Source organism: Orbicella franksi, chromosome 13 (assembly GCF_964199315.1).
Source record: "Orbicella franksi chromosome 13, jaOrbFran1.1, whole genome shotgun sequence".
Classification (NCBI taxonomy): domain Eukaryota; kingdom Metazoa; phylum Cnidaria; class Anthozoa; order Scleractinia; family Merulinidae; genus Orbicella; species Orbicella franksi.
This window is the reverse complement of record NC_138157.1, coordinates 19,193,859-19,221,848: the sequence shown is the minus strand read 5'-3', so window position 1 is coordinate 19,221,848 and position 27,990 is coordinate 19,193,859. Positions and strand designations below refer to the sequence as shown.

Sequence of the window (27,990 nt, the reverse complement as noted above, 5' to 3'; positions counted from 1 at the left end):
CCCCCCTTTAAATTAAATGTAGATAGTTCTGAACTTTGAATGATTAGCAACCTCACTTCTCTCAGTCAGTTCGTGCTAACATTGTCCTCTTAACCTCGATCCCAGAGAAACCCTGGGAACGAGGTTGTTTCGGTTTTGGTTTGTATATGCTGTATGTGTCATACATGAAGGGGTGTTTATTTTAACGACCCCCGGTTGACGGGCAGGATGCACACATCGTTCTCTCTCCCCCTTCTCTCGTATTTAGTCGTGAAAATACCCAACATGGGGTCGAACTTCAGACAGTGTTGAGGCTTCCCCAGCTTAGTAGCGGTGTGTTATAGCAACTTTATTCTTCACGAACATCCTAGACTCGGCCCAAGGTTAGACAAGGGCAAAGACACTATTATAGGGATGTACGTAACTTTAATCACTCAATTTTTTTTACTGTTTTTTAATGGCGACTCTTGAAAAAAATTCATCCTCGAGTTCAAATCTCTTTGTGACTGACTCTTGTATCTCGTTTTGTCAGAGAAATCAGAGTAATATATCGATCGGATTCTGGAGTATACATAATTCACACTCTTGCTCACAAGCTCATTTTACGCAATTCGTTGTGCCATTTTGGCATATTTTGTTTACGAGACGCAAGTTGCGTTACAATTTGGTTTGTGCAACACATTAGCCAGAAGGAAAACTCATCTATTTTGCGCAACAATTTCGCAACACTTGTGCGTTGCACATTGTAACACAACTCGACGTAGATATCGGTGTATTGCAACGCGTTTTCGAAACGCCTTTCGTCAACTCGTCTCAGTTGTGAGGCAATACACGAGACGCTATCCAGAGTGTAGCGGCATGATTACAAGTCATTTTCCTTTTCGGATACTGTGAGAACTGTTTTTTCGTACAAAACACGGAATGCTTCAATGCGATACATAGTAGACAATACATTTAACAGTAGTGCAGCTTGATCCCGTCCATTGGTACATGTAAGCACAATCGCGCTCAACCTTGTTATGTCTATGTGACACATAAAGTCTAAACCGGGGTTGGCGGGGAGGGGGTACTCCCTTATATGAGCTTTATGGGTTTGTGCAAAAGGTGTAGTTTTTAAGCGGTTTTGATCTGACAAAAGGGTATAACCATTTTGGCCTGAAATGGGGTAGGTTTTTGACTCTGGTTTGGCATTGCGTATTAGTCTCAAATGGTTCTAAACATATTGTGGGCAAAATGCGTCAAAATGTAGTGACCAGAGCACGGAGCAAACTGACTGCCAGTGAGAACGATCTTGCCCGCCTGGTTTGACAGTCTTGAGGAATTTTTTTTTTGTTACGCAGAAGCTCGGTTCAAAGAGTTTACCCTGTCTATAAGACCCATTGGCCTTTCTGCTATAAACCTTAAAGGAAACCATGACGTAGGCGATTGAATTGTTAGCGTGTTGATGAGTTTTCCCAATTTTCACTGTAGTGTATTTTGTAGTGCCGGACTGAATCCAATCTTTTCTGTATTTCGTATAATGTAACCGTCAAGGAGTGTATTTTGCTTGATTAAGTCAGGTGGTGGAAGAATCGAAGTCAAATCCTAGGCAGTAAATGCGCAAACAATTTCTGACTGATATTGTCTAATCACAATACAGCACTACGAATTACGACTTGCCCAGGTCGGGATACGAAAGGTTCCCTAGTAACATCCTTGCCAATATCGGGGTATCCCCAGGGGTATCTCATTAAAACAGGTCCACCGCCCCCCTCCCCGCCTACCCTGCTAACTACGAGAGAACAGAAAATGGTACTGTTATATGTAAGGAACTGCTACCGGGAGAATCTACTAAATTTCAAAGGGAACATTTTTCAAGGCGAATTCTCGGCATTTTTTCCTTTGGAAAACGGCGAACTTCGAATTGTCGACAACACAGTTCATTCGCTGTACTGTGGTAAGAGCGTATGATGCCACTGCAAAACGTTGTCAGTACTGACGTTTAAAGCTACGGACATCGAGTAAAATTCGATTTTTGATGGTCTGTGATCAAACAAGACACTAGTACATGTGATTTGTAGGTTTGATGCCATGGTGTACTTGCCACAACGATCAAATGTAGATATTTTACGTGGCATCGAGAAACCCTTGAGCAATTTAAACACTTTTAAGTAGAAGGGAACGATACAATTTGAAACTGTCTGTCTTTGAAAAATAGTCTTTTATTACCATTCTCGTAAAGAAGTCTTCTTCACCTTCAACTTTCTTATATGTGTTTTTTTCCTATTTGTTACGAGTCGCTCAAAGCGGGCCGGTTTTCTATCGTTGGTAAATAGCGTTGCTAATATATTCAAGAGCTGCTTTACTGAATTAAGTCGGCTCCTTAACGACACGTCCTAACCAGGAAAAATCTATCCTTTTGAAAATTTTGCTAGAAAGATTTTTACATCGTCGTGTATCTAGCCATGCCGAAGGAATTAGTCTGCGAAGTAAACAGTACGTAAATTTTTCCTTTTTTCCGGCAACACTGAATATTATTTTATATTTATTAAGACAAAAACGCGGGGAAAATTTACCTTTCCTTCTTCGCTTAGATTCCGGTGGAAATTTCAGTTTGCGAGAGGTTTAAGAGAGAATATTAGACTATAAACTTAAATAAATTATCCTTATTGCCTTTTGCCCTGGCTTCAAAACTTTACGTACCGATCACTATTTTTTCTTCGGCAGTATAAAAAGTTTATTAATCATATATCATCTTTGATGTATTTGTGTAATATTCTTATAATTATAATTCTGTCGATGGTGTCGATGGCCTTCTTATGAAACAGGATGTTTTCTTTTCATCTCTCTTTTCGCAATTTGTTTTATGCGATATTAAACGTTTCTTGTCGGATAAACACTGAAGTTTTTTTCCTCTTCGCTCGCTTCTCCGAGCTGTTTTGAATTCAAAAGATTTCTAACGAATCCCGACTTACTTATTATATTTGTTTAGCTTTACAGACGATTTATTCAGCTAATAGTAACTCGAGGTAACGAACTCGCCAGTAAAATATTCATTATTGGTTATTCGTGTCACAGGCAAAAATCCAATAGTACTGGCCGCGATTTTATCGTTTTTTAAGCGCTTAAGTCAAATACCATCGAATGAAATTTCAAACAAGAGTTTGTCACAAAGAACTATTGTCCATTATTAAGAGAACTTACAGTTAAACAGCTGATTTAATTCGACTTTAAATATACACATCTCTTCCCTCGATCACCGAACGAAGTCGAAGTTGACAGCTTACACGTTTTCTACAACTTCCTCACGAAGAGGCCTTCCTTATACAGTGCTATGATCTGGTGAAACTATTGTTTTTTGCCTCGTTACAAGATTTTTTTTTTTTGCGCGCCAGAGATCTATTATTGATGTATGCTTAAGTATCGGACTGATCCCTTTTAACATACTATAATTTAGATCTTAAAAAAAAAAAAAAAACATCTTTTAATATCGTGGCTTTTTCAATAGGGAATTGAAAGGTCGTAAACACCTTATAAGGCGGGAAAACATCGGAAGCCGAGGCTTCTAATCATACGAACTGATCTGCCAAATAAAGTTAAATCCGGTCACTAACTATTTCCGTCCGTCAGCAGTTCTAAGGAGTTGGTTTTGAAATTGTAACTTATCAGTATCTGCTCAAGTTAACTTTTTTTAGATATCGCTGTAGTTTGCGCAAGACGCAGAATGTTGCTCTGCAGGGGCGTGCGTGCGTAAAATTTTATGGAAATTATTTATGAAGCTAATATAGTGGTTCTAAACTTCGCGTGAATGTGGAGTATATTTTTCTTCTCTCGAAATCTATATTAGCGCGTTTCTGTTTTAAAGGATTATCGGAAAAGCCTTTTATAAACATCTTTGTGCCGGCCTTTCTTTAGATCGTGTTCAAGATAATTCTTTTCCAAAGCACCTTTCGTGAGGTCCGTTCGTGTTTACATTTTGTTGTCACTTATCCGGGATGTTCTTCAGTTCACATTGTTGTTCTAAGTCGTTCAAGTATATCAGGACAAAAGCACGAACCCTAAACATCACTAGAACGAAAAAACATTCTTTAAATTACAGTTTGCTTCATGTTATCCGCCCGAAAAAAAAAATGGCGTCGCTAGCGCTTTCGTGCCTCCAGTCCATGCCAACGAGGTTGCATTCATTCCCAGTTCCTGGTCGTTGATAAGTGTTGTGACAAAAATTTAGGGTTTTCTCACTTCTGTTTAGGTTAACGTTTTTCAACCCGCGATAACAGGTGCTACTTCTACTGCAGAATTACACGTTGGAAAGCTGTAAAAAGCCATTATAAACGACGGTAGAATATTCCCATGGAGTGCGAATTTGAGTAACAGAGACATGTTTAAGTTTATTCCCCTTAAATTCGACGCGCTTCGTCCAGGTTTTGTTTGCAACGACAAGTGCAACCGCGGTAACACTGCGCTCTAAAGAGAGCTTAAGATATTTTAAGTTTAAACAGGATAGTGAAACGACTGAAAGTGAAAAGTTCATTGTGTTGTAGAAAACGAATGCTGTTTTTGTTTATAAGGGTGTCCACTCGCTCGCTCGCCCTTCTGGCAACGGACCAGTTTGAGGCCAGTTCAGGGAAGTGATGTGATACGCTGAGTGGCTCGCCTCTTGTTCTATCTGTCACTTTTTACTCACATCATCTTCGCCAGAAAGACCAATTAAAATTTAAAAGCGTCGTTTGCGAGCAAAACAGCGCACATCCTGTTATGAAATGAGCCTTTTATGAGCGCGCGAAAATTGTTTATTCTCAAATAGCGGAGAGGGTAAACCCGTTGCCTGGGTTAAGACTCGTCTCTAGCGAAGGAAACTGTGTTAGTCAGAATTCAGCGAAGCGTGGTAATTATTCTAAAGCCACGTGGCATGTGGGCCAGCCCCCGATTCAACGGGCGTCCAATCAGCGGCCAGTATTTGCCGGTATCTTCAGTGACATGTGACTCGACCCGGCTGGTTTTCTGCTCCCACTCACACTTACTCAAGAACAACATTTCATTGATTCGTTCCCTGTGCAAGGGAAAACATGGGCTCTCCCGAGCATTTGGTGTGCTTTCACTGCACTGCCACAAGATTACCGGCTGAAGAATCGGACACCGAGGAAGAAACCATCACTGGCATCTCGTGGATCGTTGTCGATGTCAAATCAAACCAGGTAAAAAAATTCTTGCGGTAAACTTGTTATTAGATTGTGTAAGCTGTGTCGGGGTTTCCCTTTGCCGGATGCGAAAAAAAATTCTCGAGGGTTCTGGGGGCGATGTGAAGTTAGAACAATGTAATGTGAATTATAATTCTAACGCTGTGTTCGTTTATGCCGAATTAGCTGGGTTCCGTGCATAGATGTGTTGTGAAATCGGGCCTGTCTGGAGCGAACGATGCGTTAAAACAACCCACTGCCAAGTCGCCTGTGACCACTGAAGCTGAACAACTCGGGGAAGCCTTAGAAGAGGTAACGTTACCACTCGTATGTATTTAATCCTTCATTTCCGTTCTCCTTTTGTTCGATCAACAACAAGACACGAAAATGTCGCTGTTAAAATCCTCCGTTCTCTGTCGTCCCTGACGTTATCCCGTCCTCGGAACAGCGCTTGTGGCCGAAAACAGAGGAGGGAAAATTTCAAGATATGTCATGTAAAATTCATACATGTTTCATTGGCGTGTTTTGATCCCGTTCGCACGCTTGAGGAGTTTTGAATCACACAGACACAGTGACAACCAGCCAGGGCCGAAGAATTTTCACCAGATATATTTTTTAAACGCTCGACAGGATCAAACAGTACTTGTTTTTTGTACATTCGGCATTGCCATTGTGATCTCCCAGGTAAACAGGGAGACGGACCCACAATATAGGATTTGGTCGCGCGCTAAACTCGAGACGGAGACACTGAGCCGCTCGAAATTCAATTCGGGAGAGAAAAAAAAACTACTCCGCGGGAATGAAATATTAAAAAGGGCTCACAGTTAATTCTAACAAGGTTTTTTCATGAGGTTTTGTGTAGTAAATATTTCCAAGATCAGAGATTGTATCTTGGGTTGCGGCGGTCGGACAAACCGAGAAAGCGCGACGGGAAGAGTGTATGGGGCCAAATTTCCACGACCCAGTACGTATTGAATATTCCAAAAAAAATTACAAACAGCTTTTATCTTCCCTTTTGTTGATCTCTCGTATACTTGTGTGGCCAAGCATATTCCCATAGTTTCCAAATCGTTGGGTGCCCGGTTGTTATAAATCTCGGGTTTTTATTTTTCTTTCCCTCCGTACAACCCCCCTGCGCATGAAATATTATTTTCACTATCGCCTTCGTATACAATATTCATGATCTTTATCGGCAGTTTAGAATGAAAGTGTTAATACAGCTCTCTTTGGGCCAATGGTATATTCGCTTGTTCAAATTCGTGTTTAGACGGTTTTACTGGTTTCCCCGGAAATACGGGAAAGCGCAACAGTTGTACACACTCGCAAGGCTTGTTAGTATTTTTTTTCGAAGGCTAGAAATTGGAGATCACATCGGGTCGAGACTTAGAGAACAGCGCGATCGATTGTTCGATATCATGTGTTCCACTTGCGATCGCGTCTAAACGCGTCCCAAAATAAATCTCAAGTCTCGACTGATTGTTCCTTGAGTGTCACGTAAATGCCCGTTCGCTTATTAGTCCAAAAGAACGCTTTCGTCGCACGCGTGCTCTAAGAATAAGTCTTAATTGGTTACATTCTCGAAGGATCATTTTCATAATCAAATCATCCTCGTTCGAGAATTTCTCCGAACGTGTCTCTAGTCGATTACATTCGCTTCGATTCGTTGCCGCTGAAATTTGCATTGGCGTTCTGATCGAAACGTTTCAAATCTCCTTTAGCGCGAGTGGGCGGCTGTATTGTTCTAGAACAAAACCTAGACGCTTCTATTTTCTTTGGTATTCTTCGGTGAATAACAAAAATGTACGGATTTCCAGTACCCACTGTAAATATCACACTGCGTGAAATTTTTTTGTCCCCTCTATTGTTTTGCCACTACAATTGCGGCTAACAGGAAACCCCTCAAAATCTGTCAACGTCAAGTGATTGACAGTTAGTATTGTCAACGTATGGAGATTATTGGTCGATATATTTGCATAGCTTCTCAGTGTTTTTTTATCTAAAAATATGCTAAAGTGGTTGGTCATAAAAATTAATAGTACTTTTTCACTGGCTAATTCTAATTTGGCACAGTTACTTTTCTTCCCAAGATCTTAAAAAGCTTGTTGCCACAAGCCTTCATTCATAATTAATTTTTAGAAAACTGTTTGTTTCTCTTCAATTTTAAGTTTTACCTTTCTCTATTTTGATAAGTGTAAAGTGTTTTCTTTATTGTATGATAAAAGCTTCTGATAATGATAGCGTTCTCTAGATGAAGACTTGACTGATAACCTTCGGTTGTTAATCTCTACTTATTTCCATAATTTACAGACACCTTGTCTGTCGAAATATTTTTACATCTCATGTTGAATGAAGGGTATAGCTTGGTTTACAAACATATTAAATGGAAACAAGCAAGCAATTTCCACCACCAGTATCTGCATTCAGAAAAAGTGACGAGAGTGATATTTAATCTGTAGCAGAAGTGATGATTGTAGCAATCTTCTGGCTCATTAATTTACTTGTGTTAAACCTGTCCGCTCTCAAAGCACCAATATTAATTTTAAGAGAAACTGTTTATCTCTTAGGTGACTTATTATAGTTTCCTAAGGTTTCTTTCTCAAAATGATATGGCTTAAGAAGAATTACAATATATCTAATAAGCTTTATTAGCGGATATGAATTCATCAAAAATGGATAAAAACTTGAGTTCAAAAGTAATTTTACATTATTGTGCTTAAACAATGTAACAGACTTTCAAAGTATTTAACTTTCTTTGTTATCGGAATCACAAAAAGTGGGATTTCCTTTTAAACAAGACAGTAATGCAACAAGTCGTAGGTTGTCTTGTTGTGACTACAACTTCCCTTCCAAGGCTAAATAAATAATGTTATAATTGTTTTTTTGTACAGTTTGACAACTTTGTTGAAGAGACTCTGACATGCACAGGGGAAAGGTGGTGTCTTGTGACAGATGGACAGTTCCCACTGAGACATCACTTACATTTGGAAGCCGGCAGGAAGAAAGCCAAGTTGTCACAACACTTTTATAGCTTTTATGATCTTAAGAAGGAAGTCAGAAAGGTGGTGAAGCATGATTCTGACTTTAAAGACCTTGAAGAAGTGGCTTCATGTATCCTTCCTGAAGCTGATGGTGGTCATGTTTTTGGCAATGTTTACTTAGAGCCCCAAATACGTAACCTCTTTAGGTATGGACCATAATTGGAGGGGATTGCCAAACCATAGTCTTGCATAGCACAAACTAAAACAAATTGTGCAAAGCAAGCCATAGAAAAAAAAGTGGTGCATGGAGAAGCTAACAAGTATATCTTGTGGAACCTGAAGATGACAAAGATTCTTGTTTTGAAAAATTCCTACTCCCCACCCCCCCCCCCCCAAAAAAGTATATGATAATAATCATCTTTTACTGACTTCCAACCATTTCTTTTGATGTTAGTAATTTGTGACTTTGTCAACTTATTTCAGGGTAGTTTCCCTAGGTTATTGGTCATTTTTTGTTTGTTTATTTTCAACTTCTTGGCCATGGATTATACTTAGAAAGGAAAATATACCGACTATGATGTTGACCGCTTTTGAGACTTAAAGAGATAGACAGTTCCTAACTCTACCCTCCCCACCCCCAATCCAAGGGGAAAATTCTACCCTGGCTACAGAGGTTGTTAGCTTTTGGCAGCATTTACTTGTAGGCATGATTTTAAGATACTAAATCATTTTCAAGGTAGTTTAATAGCTAGAGCTTCCATCCACTGACTGATTACTGTAAAGTTCTAGTTGCCCCCCACTCTAAAAAATCACCCCACCTTTTGAAAGTGGAATTTTTTTTATAAGTCCCCCCTCTTTGATAAGCTTCATCCCCTCCTTTGGGAAATAAGATTTTGTGCATCAACTCTCCTATTGTCTGCTAAGACATGCTCTTCATTTACATTTGGAACTTCTGTTGTATTGTCAGCATATTTGCCATTTCCACTGTTTACAAGTCAGTAAGAGTCAATGTTTAAAGATGTCAACAAAGGTCTCCCCCCCCCCCCCTCTAGTAACACCCTCCCTTTCTGAGGCTTCACAGTATGACTGCAGATGATTGCATTGCAGACAATCACAGAATTGTAAGCCAAATGTGGAACTGCTATTGCCTGAAATATTATACACATCTGCAATTGCAGGGATCATGCAATTTCAAAGTAATGAGCAGGGTTCAGTTCCCTATGATGGCCTGCAGCACACATTTGTTATGTGCAATCACAGAAATGAGGTTTACAGATTAAATAACGATATCAAATTCCTTTGAAAAGTTAAACATGTTTCCTAGCTTGGAAATATCATTTCCTTATTAACCATGTAAACATTAAAATTGTTCTTCAAGTCATTCTCTAAACTTTTGAGAACATCAAAATGGTTCAAGGAAGTTGAAATGTTTTGTTTGTGTATGTTTTGAAGGCATGCTTTTAGTTTTCCCTTAATATTTCTGACAGACTGTAAAATTGATGTAAATAACAACAACCCAGCCGGTCTGGAACATTGCAAGCTTATGGCAAGTGTGGTTCAGTATCTCATCAAAGAAGGTAAGATTTGTGACAGTGGGACACAATATACTGTGTTTGTAATTATACACATTCATTTGATTTGATTGACATTAATGTACTTTTTATTTGTTATACCCGATTTGGGTTCTATGCCTGTATGGGTTTAAATGCTTGTCTACTACAAAGAAATGCTACCAGCCACAATTTAAACATTGCAAAAGTGACATTTTCCTCACCCATGATTTAATGCAATATGAAAACTGTTTAAAATTTTAATTAATAGTTTATTATGCAAATCTAAGCAGGACTTCTGGAGACAAGAAAATGCCATGCACATATCGCTTTATTTGTAGTCAACATGCAAATGTACAAAATAATGTTACAAGTGCAAATCTCACTTGCAAGCATAAGCATTGATGATCTGTGTTGCCTATCAACATTTGGTCATTTAATGGTGCAAAAATAAAACCAGCACTGTGATGTGGTTTGAGCAATGGCATGTGAAGATGTTGTGGAATCCTAGCCTGGTGAGATTGGCTTTCTCTAATTATTGATGACAGCTAAGTAATTTATCTGCCATCAACAGAAAGAAGCCAATCTCAGCAGTTCAATATATTTGGTTGTCATGGTTATATACGATAAACATCCCTTAGTTTCAGTGGTCTTACCAGCCAGCTTGACAGTTTTAAAGCAACTGCTTGCTTACATTATGAGACTAATCAAAGTTAAGAGAGTGAAGCTTTTGAATGAAATGTTATACCAGCATTATACAACAAACACTAACATAGCAGCACCTTTTACTGGTATCCCAGTTTCTTTAATGATCTGGCAGAAATGTTGTTCACACCTGTCTCCTTAATGTGAATTCCTAAAAGCTTCCTTGAGACCAAAAATTGCTTTGTGTGAGGGGACACCACTGTCATGTACTCTGTAGCTAACAGACTTTTGCGATGTACAGTCAGAAACTAGCCAGCATATGTGAAATTCCCAAAACTCCAAAAAGAAAAACTCATCAAAATACTGGTCAATTTCTGTCAAAGGAACCTAGACTTGTTCCTGTTACACAACTTCCTTGTTGCGTTATTGTGTAAGGCACTTCACTAACAGTGCCTTGTTCCATCTGGTGGCCTGGTTGTTTAAAAAGGGATTACGTTAATCCTATTACCATCAGCTTTGAATTTGATCTATAATACTATTATCACAAGTTATCAGGAACTGGTTTCAGTTTTCTTCACCTTTGTGTTTTTCTTTGGGTGATGATCTTCAAGGGATACTTAAAGAAAATGCCTTTAAGCCTAGGATAACTTCTAATTCTCACATTTAGCAGCAATTGGTTCTCAGACACTCTGAGCTAGGTATATAAATGTGCACTTGAAGACAGGCATTACCTCTCCAATTCAGCTGAAATATTATAAATTGCACATATTTGGAATTTCATAAACAGTTCAAATACTCATGAGAGAGTCACATGGAGTGAGTCTCATGAATCCTTAAGTCACTCACATGTTTGTTCTGTCAGGTCACAAGTTTAAAGATGTTGAAAAGATCAGTGGGAAGTATGAGCCTGGACCATGGTATGGTGCTTCTTTGCGAACAAAAAAGTTGGTACCTTGAGATATTAGTCCATTGTGTGGTTCTAGAAAATATCCATGCCCACCCCAAGGAGTGTTACTGGAAATTCCAAGGGAGAGGGGGCTCTCAAAAACTAGAATTTTTAAAGAAAGGGATGAACCAAAACTGGAATTTTCAGAGGGTTCGTTTACCAGATAAAGTTTCATTGGAGGTGTATATTGACATTTTCTGGAACAATTTACACATTTTGTAGTTTTAATAATATTAATGTAAATAAAATGTGATGTATATTCCATTTTGCTTACTGGTACTTTAGTTGTTGTTGTTTTTCTTTAATACTTTTTCCTCTCACTAGGTTAGTGATTTTGTTTCTTTTATTAGTTTGAATTTTAGTTAAAGCTAATATAAGATATTTAACATGGAAATAATTATTATATTAGTTTTATGAATATTTTAATTACTTCTAAACTAAACAAAGTTGTGTAAGTTTTATTTCACACTAGAGCAGAACTTTGTTGACAAAAGAAATGGCTAGCTTTCTTTTTCTCTCCAAAGAGATAATAGAAAGTTTAGGAGAACTGACACTTTTGTGGGAATACCTTATAACCTTTATCTGGCTGTTTCCAAGTCTTTTCAGTGTCTTCCAAACATCCACCTGGGACCCTACAGATACCATCCATTGAATGAATTGAGCACCCTTGTTAAAATAGAACTTTTCACTTCACACTTCGCAGAATTTTTTTAATGTCTTAAATTAAGTTTCAACTCCAAAAAAGTTGGAAGTTTTTTATGAATTGGTATTATAATTTAGATTAGCATGTGACATAGTTATTATTAGAGTAACTGAGAAATACTTAATAAATTTGTAACGTTTTTAGCTTCCACTATAACTGTAAAACTGTAATTGTAAACTTTGGACTGTAATTATTATAAAGAGCTATTGAGCTAAAGCAAAATATTGCTATATAAATAAAGTATTATTATTATTATTATTATTATTATTATTATCGTATCTATAACAAAATTCTCGATCGTGATTGGTTCTCCAGGCGCCTATTTGTCACGTAATTGGCATACAATCACGTGGGTATCAAATTACAGGTATCCAATTTGAACTTTTCATAATTGGACACCTGTAATTGGGTACCCACACGATTTGGACGTCAATTACGTGCGCTTTAATGGCTTCCTTTGCACTGTTTTCAAAACTTTTGAAAAGCGTTACAGATGTTTTCACTCAAAAGAAGTTCTCAAGAGACATTTCCTAATTCTGAAATTTGTTTTAGATACGATTAATTAGTAATTGGACCTCATGTCGTACAATACAGGGAGTAATCGTGCTCGTAATTTCAAATCGGCTTCGCACTTCGCGCTCGTCTGATTTTGAAATTACTCGCGTGATTACTCCCTGAATTGTACTCCACTCAGTCCAATTACTATTACTTGTTATTATGATTATTTTGATTATTATTTTTATTATTATTAATATATTTATTTAATACTCTTCATCAGCCTTGGTCTTGTACTTGATGACACAATTCTAAGAGCGAGAGGTCTTCCATGGCAAGCATCAGATCAAGATGTTGCAAACTTCTTCAAAGGCCTCAACATCCTAAAGTAAGTAACATAAAATTGATTGTTACTGGCATAATTGCTCAAAATTCTCTTTGGCTTAACTTTTCTAGCTAGAAACATAGAAGGACACATAGTCAGTAGAATAAAGATGCAAAAAAGGAGATGAAATTGAGTTGTTAATTTTATCTTTGTCTGTTGTGCATCTTAAATGAAAAATTCTCTAATCAAAATTATAATTTGATGTATTACTTTCACTTTTCAAAATATTCTTAGAGGAAATACACTGGCACCAAACTGGAGAAATTTGATATGTGGTGTTTACAATGGATTTAAAGGAGCTCAGTCACAGTTTGCGCATATTGAAAAGTTTAGCCTCCATTTTTCAAATTCATTGTTTGTGGTCTGTGCTAATCTTCTCCATCCTTAGTCATCCTTGTTCCTTTATGGTTTATCATTATGTCTTTGGTGTTTTTATATCTTATTAAGCTGTTATTTTCAGGTTTCCTGCCATTTAAAGGTAATTTTGTATGTGGCCATAGTAACTCAAACTACCGTGACTGAGCTCCTTTAAAATCAAAGCTGTTCCACTGTATAATAAACAATTATTCCACGAGTGTGTTGGACATGAGATGGTTGATAGCCAACAAGTCACGTAGCACCAACTTTGCTATATTCATCTCATATCCAACAAGCACGAGTGGAAAAATGATTGTTTTATTAAAAATGCCCCCAAAACATAGAAAACTAGACTAAAATAGAAATAAAAACGCTCCCAACTCACATGTACGGCAACCATATTTGTAGAGCATGGTATAATGGCTCATAATCCATGATGGCTAAGCCAATAAAAACTCTCGAATTACATTATCCAATGATCCAGTTTTTAGTAATTGTAGTTATTTCGCAGGGAGAGGATTTGTTTAGTGTGATAGCTGCTTGTGTTGGTATCATTACACAGTTTAACTTAGTCATAATGTTTTTTTTTTTTTTGCCATTATTAGGGGAGGGATCGCCTTTTGTTTAAATGCCCAAGGAAGAAGAAATGGTGAAGCATTTATAAGGTTTGAGAAAGGAGAACATAGAGAACTTGCATTGAAAAGACACAAACATCATCTTGGAACAAGGTACATTGAGGTGAGTGGCAATGAATTACTTTAAGTTTTGTGTGCATTGTCCTATGGTGATCTGCAGAAATGTTCAAAATATTTTTTGTAAACACTTTAAATTCAGTCAAGCATGCAGCCCAAGTGATTTGACACAATGGACCACCCAAACTGCTTATCAGTGATTAGTTTTACTTGTTACTGGTCATGGCAAACTAAAGTGTGCAAGTCATGGGAATAGAGTTCAAGATCAATGCAGAAAAACATCCTTATTTAAAACCATTTTCCCAAGAAAATCCATACAAAAATAAGGAAAAGAAAGAAATGTTTCTGTCTTGATCCCCTATCAGTGAATTTTACTATTCTCAGTTTGTTTCATTATTTTGTCTTTATTTGTGGTGGATTCAATCAAGCAATCAGCCTCCCAGCTTCCATTTTGTTGTGCAGTTACTCTTTAAATGTCTATTTCTATTTTGATTCAGGTTTACAGAGCTACAGCACAGGACTTCTTAAAAATTGTCAGAGGTAATTTCTTTTTCTTGAACCTTTTTTATCATTCGTACTATTTTACATGATAAGACCAGTTTGATTGTGTAAAATTGTGGAAATTGATGACAAGTTGATTCCATTCTGGAAGTGGGCAGAGTAGGCATGTATATGGACCAAATTTGGTATGTTAAAATGCTTAGAACAAAGTGGGAAAAAAAGTTTCTTTTTTTTTTTGCAGGATGAATGGTATAAATTTTAAGAAAGATTTTGGACATATGTTACTCAATACATGCATTTTGTTTCTACAAGCTATGACAGTATTTTGACCAGTACATAGTTAAAGACATAATCGAGCAAAAAAAAAATTCCTTGTGGTGTTACTTCCCAGTTTATTTTTATAGTAATCAATTTATATATTAAGTTATGTTAAAACAGTGTTAACAGCAACAGTGTTACTCCTAGGTCCAGTTGATGTCACGCAGATTGCTGCCAACTTTGTTTCGAACAAGGCTGATGTGATTATCAGAATGAGGGGACTTCCATTCAACACCAAGGAGACAGAAGTTGTGAGTTCCCTTGTCTTAAAATAACAATGAAGAAATCAGGTTGTTCAAGTTAAATTTGTGCCCTTTGTTACAAGGATGAACCCATCCTGGAGCTACACTGTATTTTTTCAAATATAATTTGGCTTCTTTTGATAATATTTAGTACTAGAGTGTAGATTAATTGCTAGTTAGGAAGTAATATAGTTTACATTTATCTAAGAAATAGTGAGGCTGGTCTCTGCTATGGCCAAAATAGCTAATTGCAAATTCTATATGTGAGAATTACAGTTTTTTACATAGTGTTACAGAGATACCTGAAACTAAAAAAAAAATTGTTCACTTCAAAACCTCATAAACAAAATAATACCGGTAATTAATGTTTGATTAATAAACATTAATTCTGTCATCTCATGACTTTGAGTTCTTTATTACTGGGTGGCATACTGGCAGCATACATGTACAGGAAAAATCTTAGTTAACTAATGAAGTATTTCTGCTCTTATAAGAACCAGTTTTGTATGTGGAAACATGATGCTTGTAGTTTGAAAAGCATGTTTTAGACTTTTTTAAACTAAATAGCGTTATAATTTTGTTGTTCTGAGAGTTATAACTTGTTTGTCGACTCCTTGCAATTTCGTTAATGCTCATGTTTGTATCACATCCATAGATTGAATTCTTTGATGAGGATGCACCAGTATTCAAAGGAGAAGCAGGAATCCTTATGGTCAGAAATAGTTTTGGAAAAGCTACAGGAGATGCGTTTGTTCTTTTTGAAACAGAAGAGCATGGATGTGCAGCATTAAGAAAGCACAGATGCACACTGGGCTCCCGATATGTTGAGCTGTTCCGTAGTTCCCAAAGTGAGGTTCAGCAAGTTCTGAATTCTTACAGCAACTTCTTGCACAACTTTCCACCTATCATGTTGCCACCCCTTCCTCAACAACCACCATTTCACCCTCCTTTCTTACTTCCCGGGCCATGCATTAATGGCATGAACACCAAAGACTGTCTGCGCCTAAGGGGTCTGCCATTCTCGGCAACAGTGCAAGATGTGTTAGACTTTCTTAAGGAGCATGCTGCATTCGTCATTCCTGGTGGGGTTCACATGGTTTTTAACACCCAGGTGAGTTTTATCAAGAGTACATCTATTTCTATGAGTTGTTTTCTGTATAAGATGCCAGACATGGGGTATGTCTTGCAGAAGTCCTGACACTTCTGAAAGTTTGGGATAACTTTAAACAGCTTTAGAACAGGCTTTTGCCCAGGATTTGAAAAGGAGAAACCCCAAAATGCCAAAATTTGCTTTGAGGTCATCCCAAGTCAACAATAATTTTATAAAGCAGAATGCGAGAACATTATGAAATAATTTGTTTTTAAAGTGATTATCCACAAATCACCTAAAATGGCCATCTGGTTAAAAGCCTTTGAAGAAACCAACGTCTCGCATAGCTACTCTCGAAATGCAAAAATTAGTTCTATTTTAGTCTTTAAACACTAGTCTGAAATGTTAGATGCTTTTTCACCCCAATCCCTGTACAAATAATAAAGCTGTAGTACTATTTGTGATACTCTGAGCATTCAAGGCTCCTCAGGTTGAGCCTTACTTGAATAGTTGGGAAAGAATTCTTGGAAAAGACATGTTTCTGATGCAGAGCCTCTTTCCACCTTAAGATGGAGTTGCCTGATAGTAAGTGTGTGGAACTCTAGTTGAGAGGTCACTTGGTGTAAGTTTTACTCTCACAGTGCATCTCTTCATTCAGCAGTATGAATGGGTTACGGGCAAACTGTAAGGCAAGCTAAGAGGATGCTGGGGTTAACTTGTGATGGATTAGCATACCATCCAGGGGAGTAGCAATAATGGCTGTCGTGGTCCAGGCAGAGACATTTTACAATGACTGAAATTTTGCTTCTTTATACTAAGGGTCGACCCTCTGGAGATGCCTATGTACAGTTGGTATCTGCAGAATGTGCTAAAACAGCCACCACTGATCTTCACAGACAGCACATGGGAGAGAGATACATTGAAGTGTTTCCATGCTCAGGAGTCGACATTGCTTCAATCATTACAAGCAGCACAATCAATCAAACTAAGATGACATCAGTCAACAATACTCCCTACAGTCATCCATGTTCGTACCCTGTGACCAATGGCATGGTCACCAGTCCAAATGGGACACATATGAATGGACACACAGACAATATAACTGCTACATCTGCTTGTCGCAGTCCAACAGGCATGTATGTACCTCACTCACCGACATACTTCAACTGTGTCATGCCTACAAGTGGTATTGGAGGAGGCAGTGTGAGTTATTATCCACCAGCCAGTACGAATGTTAGGATGAGAATGTCACCATACTTGCCGCAACCTTACGAAATGATACCCTTCTTTCAAGGATACCAGGTAATCCAACAACTTGGCCAGAATTAACTTTCACTTCGGATGAAGAACTTGTTTTTTCAAGAAGAAAAAATTGCCTTGTCATTAAGGTGTGCCAATGTTAAGTTTCATCCCAGATATTGATATTTAATTCACCACTGTAAGTTCTGTTTGTGCAAACAATTCTTCTGACTACCAAATAATGCTAAAAGCAGTTACCATTAATCATTCTAATCAAAAGCTAATAAACCAAATGCGTACTGTTTACTTGCAGATTGCAGACTATGGAAGGTAGTTGAAATAAAGCAACACTGAGTTACAGAACAAAATCAACTCCAAGTAGTCCTTAATAGACAATAATTATTAATAGTCATAGTACATGACAAAATCACTTTAGAAATGATAAATCAAGATGAGCTCATAGAGTCTAGAGCTTACGTAGCTAATGCTGCCTGCTTAACAACAGCTCAAAGTAGCCAGAGGTCTCCTCTATCTTTTCTGGTCACAGAGGAAAAAAAATCAATAAATTAGTGCAAGTTTTGGTGAAAACAAAATATCAATGCAGCAGTTTTAAGTATGTAACCACACTACCAAATTCTCAGTAAAACTTTCAAAAATTGTGAAAGATCTTGCACAAAAAAGACACTAATGAAAGGTGTTTCAGAAATGCTTCACTTTCTGTGTACCTTCCACGATAAAGATAGAAGATAACAGATAATTTGAATGAGAAAAGTTTAGTTTTAACAAAAACTCAACAGTGTGAAAAGTTCTGAAAATAACATTGCAATGAAACGAAAATATTTAAAAGTGAAAAATAGTGCAAGAATTGAGATTAAAACGAGAGCAAAAGTTTGTGACACAAAATTGATATCAATTAAGATTTATGCTTTGAATTAATTTGATGAAAAATGACAAATTTTAGCATTCTACTTGATAAAGTAGCCATGAATTTAGTAACTACTGATAATCAATTATTTCATGCAAAGGCATCTCTAGATTTTAGGAAAACCAACAAACAAATTAATGTGCAGTAAATCAATTATCAGAATGATAATGTATAATAATTACTATGAATTGTAGAAATGTTTTCAAAATACAGATTTTATTTATTTTATTCAAGCTGGAACCCAAGACACCAGTTCAACATGCAATCTTTTCAGCCTCAATAAAAATGAACATTCAATTTTCTCTTGTTGGTGGTTTAGAAGAGTACAATGAATCATAGCAAGAACATGATTTAAAAACAATATAGCCTTTGACCAGGCTGTCATATGCTGTGGCACAAGCAAAGGCGAAGCTGCAAGAGATAAGTTGGCAAATGCCACTTTTTTTCATGCCAAGTCCCTCTGGCTTGCTTTGCTCTCCAACACATCTCATGGCTTGGCCTTTGCCACAATGCAAAATAGCTTGCTGTTGTCTATATAATAACTATTAACAGCTTCTCGCCGTTTGTACATTGAGACATAGAAAGATCTGTCAACTGAATTAAGCCTTGTGAGGCTGAAAAGGTTCATTTGGCTGTCAGCTGTAAATTAGAGCATAAACGTACATTGTACAGTTATGTAATTAGTATCAATTTATGTTTGATAGTCAGATTCAAACTAGTTTTTAGAACTTTTGTATTAGTTGCTAGTCATGCAGGAACAAAGCCATTGTTGGCTTAAGCATTATATAACAAAGCTGTACATTGCAATCAAAAGAGTTTGAATTACTGATTATAATAAATGCCGCAGTCTATCTTGTTAAGAAGTTAACCCTTTGAGCCCTGATTTCTACAGACGAACTCTTCTTCCTGGTGTCCATATGTTTTGCACAGTGTCATTTAGGATAATTTGATTATGTGAAGTCTTTGATTGATCTGTTACTATTTTGCTCTCTGTGGCATACATGTTTCAATTGAGTTTGATTTTGTTTGTTTTTTTTTTTTTACAAGAAACAAGAGACTGATCAATTAAGGGCTAAAATGGTTACATCCTAACAGTGGCATGACTTTGCCAAGAGACTTGATTGATAATTATGTTAGAGTGGATAAGATTATTTTTCAGGATTAGAGGAACAATGTTCAGTCAAGACTGGATCATATTCATAGACCAACAAATAATTTCTCCAACATTTATTTGTCTCTAAACATTGCAATATTTATGGGCAAAGTTTTTGAACTGGCCATATTGTTTTTATTTACTTACAACTAATTATATGTTTGACAAATAACTGTGTATTACCAGTCATTGCAAGGGCCAGAATGACAATCTGTTCAATCACAGTCAAAATACAGTTTTACTACAAGCTGAACATGTCTGCAGTGAAAATGAATGTGAAATATAAGCTATATGTTAAATTGACAGAGAAAAGAGAAACATTATTTTAACAAAAAGAAGCAGAAACATGACAATACATAAAAGCCAGGAAAACCAAATAAAAATTACATGTTTTAAGCATTCAGGCAAAGCCAGTGTAATTTAATTGCCATTAATAAAATTGCACTAATTATATTTTCAAAATGTGCTGGTGGTGAATACGTGCCACCTTCAATGTTTCCTGAATGCGGATCAATCATTGTGATATTGTTACCAAGAATGTCTTGTTATTTCAATCCAGTTTTATTAATTACAAGTAGAAGAAATACAATTTCATAATAATAATTATAGCTATTCCAGGATGTGATCAAAATAACGGTCTATGTTCAGTTATGGAATAACTACCCTTCATGACAGAGTCAGTATCTTTCACGGCAGTGCCATGATTGAGTGCGAGACACTTTATGATATAATCTCCAACCATTTTACAAATCGTAAAGTTTGCATTGCGATATTCAAGGTAACAAAGAGACTTAAGTACAAATAATTATTTTAGCTATATTTTTAAACCTACTAAAATGAGTAAACAATCTCCATTGTAAAATAGAAACAAACTTGTGACATGTCTTACAAACTTTAATACCTGCATAGATATACATTTCTTTGCTATGATTTTTACCTCAAAGCAAAAATCTTTAGCTATCTATATCATACTTAGCTGGAAATGACTGGACTTTCTTGGAAATAAAAATAAAATGAATAGATTGTGAGTTTATTTTATTTACTTTTTTTAAAAATTCCCCTAAACAACAAGAAGTTCTGTTATAGAAGGGGCCTGGCAGGGTCTGACCATTCTGACGCCCGATTGTCAGTTGCCATCAAACTGTAAATAGCTGGTTAAGAACCTCTGTATTTTCTACAAGAGTTGCTGAATTGTGTTTAATTTTACCAAGAATACTTATCTAATCATACCTTTTTGGTACACTTTGGCAGCATAACAAGCAAGTTTGGTCAAGTGAGAGTTCATATGTTGGCTCAACTGCACTGCCCAAGTGTACCCAAAAAGCTATGCTTAGGTGTTCACCATAACCAAATTTGGCCAAGAACTTGCCTTATTAGGCTTGTCAGCCAGTCTTCTGATTGGCTAATTGCGTATTTGGGCATGGTAAAATTATATCATATTTTTGGCATTGGTTCTGTCCTGAAGCTGAGTTATTCAGTTTGCAGGACACTTGACTCCACGTTTCATGGCTGCTAAAGTAATCATTTGCATTTTCTGCTCAAAAGGTTTAAAACACATGAGGTACCATCCCTTTTATAGCCGAACTTTGTTGTGCAAGGTGACACATAGGGATGACCAGTAGCGTAAACTAGCCTGTCAGTCATCTCCTGACCTCGGCCTTATCCCCGCGCGAGAGGCACCTAAATTCTCAGCATTATAATAAAGTGACATCACCGGATGGAATTATAACACACAGAACTTAGGTGTTGCTCATGCACGGATTAGGCTGAGGGCAGAAGATGACTGACATCCTTTATTATTATTATCCTTTATTATCTTTCCTCATGGGGGCCTTTCATTTCAGGCTAGATAACCAATGGCAGATCTAGGAAATGGTTGGGGAGCCTGGACCTCTTCTTTTGTCACCACTATTTTGGCATCCCCACTGTATGAACAGGCCTAGATTTGCTAGTGATGAAATTCTCACTTCCCGGTGCTAGCCATCACTCCTTACTGATTTCAACAAAACCCTTGTAGAAAATGTGCATAGTGCAAGTGATCTCCCTGATTTTGGTGGTCCTCAGTTTGTTGCTAATAAGACCATGTTATGCGTTAAATAACGACCATCCTACCCATCCTGGGATGGAGAAATCAAGTTTGTCAAAGAAGGTCCATTTAGACTGATTTTTCATTAAGTAATGGGGGCAGAGTCTCACCAGCTGGACCCTGGAAATGAAACCTGTACAAATACAAGAAGTGTGAATTGTTAGTCCATCATATTCTTGAGAGCTATTGAACCGGATATACTTAAGTTAAATGAGGGTTTTTTGTATTTGTGAAACCTCTGGTTGTCCCGGGTTGGGGCGGGGAGGGACTCCCATACAAAAATGACAGGGGTGCTCATCATACCTTTTAGAGTTTACAAATGCAGTTTTGGTACCTGTTGGGGTGTTCAGCCTCAAAAGGTCCACAGATGGAGCTCTTGCGGTACCTTTTAGGGTACTGAGCCAAAAAGATATGACAGGAGATATTGTGTTATGTAAGAATCGGTACCTCTTAGGGTAGAAAAAAATTTCAAGCCACCCTCACAAAACTGGATCTTGTTACCTCATCATTTGTCTCCATTGGCCTGGGGAGTGGTCAATTATGATTTTATTTAGATTCATTTCATGCCAGATCTGTAGGGGAAAAAAGATTTTGTTGAACAATGAAGCTGATACTGCATCTACATGTACGTACATGCCTCAGGTGTCACTTGTCATGAAGGATAAGTGAAGCTGAACCCATCTTGACAATTCTTCTGCCATTTCATTTTATATTTCCATTATGTTAGACAAAAAAGCTAGCACTGTTTATGTGTACCTGAACTCTCCAGTGCATGGAGTTTCTTCCATGTTAAACTCTGCAACTGGGACGCCTTTCATAGCCAGCATTGGAGCAAACCCTGCTGCAGGGTACACCACAGATGATGTGCCAACCTGTAGGTGTACATGCATGTTCATAATTAACAATTAGATTATGCGCTCTCGATTTCTATGAGGTGATAGTTGATGAGGCCAAAGGCCAAATCAACTATCACCTCAAAGAAATCGAGAGCACATAATCTAATTGTTTTTAATTAGTAGAATTCTTACTAAAATTTACTTCAAATAACAGTTTCCCATTATTTCTTGACGTATTATTAAGCTTTGCACCTGAAAAAGGTCGCTTGGATTGAATTGTCATTTAAAATTGAAGTTTTGTGTATGCGCATCAGTTTTTTCAATAATTTCAACTTTTTAAAATGTCAAGAAACCGTAAATGTCCTTCATTTTGACTTCTCAGGAATTTAATTATCCATGCTCATCAAAATGTTCCTTCAAAACTTTGGAAAAATGAAAAAAATGTCGCCATTTCCTAGATGACGTGCAATGGCTTAGCCAATTAGATTACAGCATTTGCATTAGTATACTAGTAGAATTGTACTAATACACTTTAGAAGAGAATTCTATTGGCATTTTAATGCGCAAGCTTTAGCCAATGATTAGCTGAGGTGATGTAAACTTGGCCATTACTGTGCTGTGGCTAGTGGTTGTCAAAAAAAAAATGGCAATGAGAGATTTCAAAAGGCTACAGGATGATCAAATTCCAAAAAAAGACAAAAAGTGTAGTCAAATACATGTACATGAGTGCATGTACACAGCTGCAAGTTTCAAATGACAATCAGTGTGTAATTTCCACCTCAAATGTAAAGAAATAATTAAAAACAATAATTATTATTGTTTGTGGGAAACTGAGTTAGACCCTACTGAAACAACAAGATTATTTACTAATAAACTATGGAAAAAATGATTATTTCTTTACCAAAAGACACATGTCACACTTATCTAAAGCTGCATTAGTAGCATTCAGTACACCATGGTCAAGGCTTTCTCCAAACCACACCACATGGGGACGGGCTAAGCTCCCACAGTTGGGCTGCTCACACCTGACAAAAGTAATGCCCTTTGTTACCTGTCTTGACAGGGTAAATTTTTTCAGATTGGGCCAATAACTAAAAGTGACCAATCAGACTGCTCTTTTGCTGGTACAACATAATCTTACATGTAGTATTGTCCCAAATGATCCCATTCACTTTTCTTGTAGTTTTATGGCTACCATTTCCAGAGAAGATTCTCTACCATTTCTTCTAAACAATTTTTGTTAACATGTAATAAATCTCTCATTAACCAAAGAGTTTGCGACAGACCCTCTTGGGAGGATACTGGAAAATTTACCCTGAGAATATACCTTGATCTTTATTCTTACGGAACTCACTATGTTTAGCCCATACTGTCAAGACCTGTATGGGTCCAATATTCCCCTAGTACAGCTCCCATGCTTCGTTTACTGTTAATAAAAGTGAAAAAGTGTCCTTCAAGCCAATTTATTTCCTTTGTAGCCGGGAGATTTGGTGACCTGTAAAGGGACCGCAAGCTTCAGTCTGTAACCTGGAGACTTTCTGACAATCCAGGAGAGTTGGCATCCATGGGTGGATTTTATAAGTGCATGGGCTTCAGTGGCATTCTTGCATCTGAGACTATTTTAGGGGTGAGGAGGCTAATTATTCTTACCTAGGCAAATCTTCCTCTGGAATCTCAGCATCTTGAGCATCGGGATCTGGGGCACTGGATACCAAAATTGAAATAACTAGGTTTTTCTACCATCTTCAAAAGATGACAAAGTTATGGTTCATAACTGACGATCAATCAGTGATGTTTTAGAAGTCTAGAAATGTTGGGATTTTAATGCAATTAAATGCAATTTGATGGGTTCAACAAAAAAAGACGCAAAGACATGAATGATCATTGCAGTTATGTACACACAACTTAAGCAGCTGTTAGGAATTGAATTTGATGAACAAGTCATCGAAACGCCATTCAAAATTATTAGCGCTGATTTTTTATTCTTAATTGTTTGTCGAAAACCTCCATTATTAGAAAACAAAGCTTGAATAAAAAGTTGCTCTGCTGCAATCTTTCTCTGCATGTAAGTTCAAATATGTGGTCTTTCTTATATTCACTGGCACAAAAAGAAAGGCTGCCATTCATCAGGTAGACAGCAGTTCCTGTATGTTAGTGCAGGCATAGATAGAGTACCCATGATAGTTGTACATGTTTACAGCAAAGTAATTTTGAGTGTAAAATTTTAGAACTCAGGCTTTCTAAGAAGAAATTATTTCATGACAGAAAAAATACAACAAAGAAACAAATTTAACAAATACACAAAGACGGATTGAATGAACAAACAAAATAGTAAATAAATTAAAGAGATTAGACCATTAAACTACTGATGACAGAAGAACAAGTGGAAATGTCAGTTCTGGTAATCAACGCAAACAAAAGTGTACTGAAAAAAATGCTCATTCTCTTACAAGCCTGCAAATAATTTTTGTCGATAGGCAGGTCATTTGTCAGGACAAAGACAAGTTTTGACCTGACAAAAAGCCAGTCTGGTTGGACAAAAAAAATTGTTTGTCGTTAGACATTAAAAAGAGACATTTGAGGCATTTTGGTATTTCAGTGTAGACTCTTCGCCAAAATATTGGTTGCAAATTCAAATAGCTTAAAAGTCAACTGAGTGTAAAATCGTTACTTAAGCACCAGCAAGGGGACCTTTACATTGCGTCTGGTATTATTTTACCTGTTGAAAATTGACAAATTTACAAACGTTTATACCCCTAGTCACACAAGTGTTTCCAATGTAACAAGTTTCCCACAACATCCAGGGAAAACAGGAAAAGGGATGAAACAATCTCCCGTGTGGACAGCTTGTCAGTATAAAACCTCACAATAACATTCAGAGACTTGAAAATTGACTGAAATGAATTCTTCGACTTTTTCTGAAAGCAAGTTTCCTCTGAAAGCTTTTGGGGTCAATTGAATAAAAAATTTGTGTAATTATTTAAAATGTGGAATTGGAGGCGGTCGTGACTATAAAGCGTGACCAATTTGTACATTCACGCTTTTCACAAAAACATGTCTGTGGTACGGAAACTATATTTCGACCACACTGACAGATGTAAAACAACTATAAAGGATTAAAAATTAAACTGAGTTTTGATCATATGGACTAGAAAAACATTTGGTTACCTTTTAGAGGTTTTAAAGTTTTTGAAAGCGATTGCATTCAGATAAATGAAACGTGAGTATTTGGGCCGAGTATTCAGTTTCCATAATATCTTAATCAGGTCAATGTATCACAACTGAAAATTAATTCCACAACACTTGGTGGTAACAAACAACAAGTAAATACATAAGACCTCAGTTCTAAGTAGTTTTTCAGACAAATGTAATTCAGACTAAATGGGGCTTCATGATCTTTCACAATGCCACCGCAAAATGCATAAATTAACACGCAGGAATAGTGGCGCTGGTGTGATATGTTTACGATTCGACATAACATTTGAGACGGCGCACTGTGCATGATAAAATTATCAGAATTAGAATAAAACAAAACCGATAACAATGCTTTTATGCGCAGTATTGTGTGGCAGTATAACAAAATAACTTGTCCCATATCTGGCCACAAATTTCCAGTTAAAATATTTTTCATTTTAGCAGAAATGCCCAGTCAGAGTGTCCGACCAGGCTCAGCTTTTACCTGTCAAAACCTCAAATTTACCGGACAATTGCCCGAATCACCACTGACTGTTATTTGCAGGCTTGCTCTTAGGATCTAAAATCACAGATTGGTCAGAAAACACGATGGTAATACAGAAGGTTTTGCATTATAGCTGCTGCAGTTTTATCATAAAAATGCATAATGAAATATCACCTACAATCAGTGACAAAATTGTTGACACATTCACCCTTTTCACCCCCTATTTCCTCACTGTGATCCCTTTTTGCCTTCCTAGCTTGTCCTTTCAGCCCCCCCTCACCCCCAAACAATGTTGTTTGGCAATTGCTGTGATCGTGAGGTACAAACAAACAAGATTGAATGAGGGAGCGGGGTCTTTTCCACAGTTTACTGCGCGATAAAAAGAGTCATGTCATTCGGTACACTAAAAGTACTATTGAAAGACAATGTGTCAACTAATTATGTTGCCGATTGTAGCTTGCAATATGGCTGTACCCTCACCCCTTTCCCTCCAATGCTGGGACAATTGGGCTGCTCCTGTTTTCTGCTACATGTTCACATACAATGCATCTTGTCTTGAACAGTGTACCTGAAAATGAACAGGCTCCAGCTCCAGTACCATGGCATAAAACTCGAGGAAGCAAAGCAACTGCAACTTGCAATATTTTTAAGCTTTATGATAACCCCTCCCTCTGCCCAAATACACCCATTAAATAAAAGTGCCTCCCTGCCACTATACATGATGACCATATTCTTGACTTTAAACCCCACCCCTTGACTAACTCCCCTGGGGTTCTAGTAAACCTCAAAGAACTGAACATCTATAGATATAACCAGCAGAGGGGGGTACTACTGGAGATGTGTCATTAATGGATGGGGTTGCATTTTTGATAAAGTTATTAGAATGGGGTTGCACAATTCAGGATTTTGAGGGTAGGAAAATTCTGGTAAGTAGCGATTTAAAAATGGGAAGATTCAAAGCAAAAAAGTTGCTACTGTTGTTTTATTACTTAGCAATTGGCTCGCATTACATTCCGTTCTTGAAACACAACTTTAACAAGGTCTACTGAAACATCTGTGCTAAGGTACTTAGTGACTCAGATGAGGTCTATAATTTATTGGCCACAGAAATATAGATTATGATAGGGTAGGGGTTCTAAGAGGCCAGTGGCATACACCCAGCAAAAATTGGCCTATTAGTACGTCCCCCCTCACCCCAGCCCCCCTCCTCCCTCCTTGGGATATATATATCGTGGACTTCTTGGGGGCTGTTGACATAACAAGTGAATATGTTGATGGCCCCTTAGCTTATGAGAAGAGTTCTACAATTGAATATATTGGCTTCTTTATATCAGCGAGCATACCAACTACATTAGGACTACCTTAGAAAATATTGACGGCCTTATGCGCTTGCTGGCGCTTCGAGAACTGATGATGATGATGATGATGATGATAAAATATTGTAAGATCTAGTCAACGAAACGGTCACTCACCATGAAGTTCTATTACATCTTCCGTCCCAGCTCTTTGATGTAATTCATCAATATTCTGTGTGATGACAGTCACACTTTTCCCTTCATTTCTCAACTTCTTTTGAAACTCTGCAATCGCATAATGCACCTTGTTTGGCTCTTTCGTTAAAACCACCTCCCGCCTGTAACTGTAAAACTCCCATACTAATGACGGGTCCCTGTGAAAGGCTTTAAGGGTCGCTAAATCTTGAGCTCTAAAAGTTCTCCATAGGCCGCCGGAGCCGCGAAATGTGGGAATCCCACTCTCAGCGCTTGCACCAGCGCCTGTAAGAACAACCACGTTTTTTGCTTTGTGCAGCAGGTCACGGAATTCTGCCTTGTTATCACTGGTCGTGTGAAAAGAGCTTTTAGCCATGATGATGTTTCGAGGGGTTTCAACCGCTCTTGACCACTGCCTAAACTTCCGCAATGCAATCATTGCACTGATCTGGACTTTGTTTATAACATGACGAAATGCAAAAAACGACAGGCATTCATTTTACGTGTATTGTCAACGTAGAGACTGGCACTACTATTTCCAGTTT

The 27,990-nt window shown here is 37.4% G+C and overlaps 2 protein-coding genes across 7 annotated transcripts; one reads left to right on the top strand and one right to left on the bottom strand.

Annotated features, from left to right (window-relative positions):
• The first annotated feature begins 5 nt into the window (after positions 1-5).
• LOC145466476 (epithelial splicing regulatory protein 1-like) lies at positions 6-20,288 on the top strand. Of its 4 annotated transcripts, none has more exons than XM_081450201.1 (12): positions 6-5,153; positions 5,322-5,447; positions 8,024-8,243; positions 9,601-9,690; positions 11,171-11,225; positions 12,736-12,840; positions 13,800-13,932; positions 14,384-14,426; positions 14,853-14,956; positions 15,603-16,058; positions 16,857-17,339; positions 17,590-20,288. In XM_081450201.1, the coding sequence occupies exons 1-12, from the start codon at positions 5,025-5,027 to the stop codon at positions 17,608-17,610; spliced, it is 1,965 nt and encodes a 654-aa protein (XP_081306327.1). In that variant the 5' UTR covers positions 6-5,024; the 3' UTR covers positions 17,611-20,288. The 4 variants fall into 4 exon arrangements, with proteins under 4 accessions (XP_081306327.1, XP_081306325.1, XP_081306326.1 ...); XM_081450199.1 differs by having other exon boundaries at positions 11,171-11,252; XM_081450200.1 differs by lacking the exon at positions 17,590-20,288 and having other exon boundaries at positions 16,857-17,583.
• Positions 20,289-20,315: 27 nt separating this feature from the next.
• On the bottom strand, positions 20,316-27,990 carry LOC145466584 (NAD-dependent protein deacylase sirtuin-5, mitochondrial-like). 3 transcript variants are annotated; one of them, XR_014041941.1, is made up of 7 exons: positions 27,428-27,990; positions 26,436-26,523; positions 23,927-23,980; positions 23,178-23,301; positions 22,197-22,312; positions 21,942-22,012; positions 20,316-21,573 (listed from the first exon to the last, which is right to left on the bottom strand). XR_014041941.1 is itself a non-coding variant. In XM_081450301.1 (6 exons), the coding sequence occupies exons 1-6, from the start codon at positions 27,882-27,884 to the stop codon at positions 21,997-21,999; spliced, it is 855 nt and encodes a 284-aa protein (XP_081306427.1). In that variant the 5' UTR covers positions 27,885-27,990; the 3' UTR covers positions 20,316-21,996. The 3 variants fall into 3 exon arrangements, 2 of the variants coding, with proteins under 2 accessions (XP_081306427.1, XP_081306426.1); XM_081450301.1 differs by having other exon boundaries at positions 20,316-22,012; XM_081450300.1 differs by lacking the exon at positions 21,942-22,012.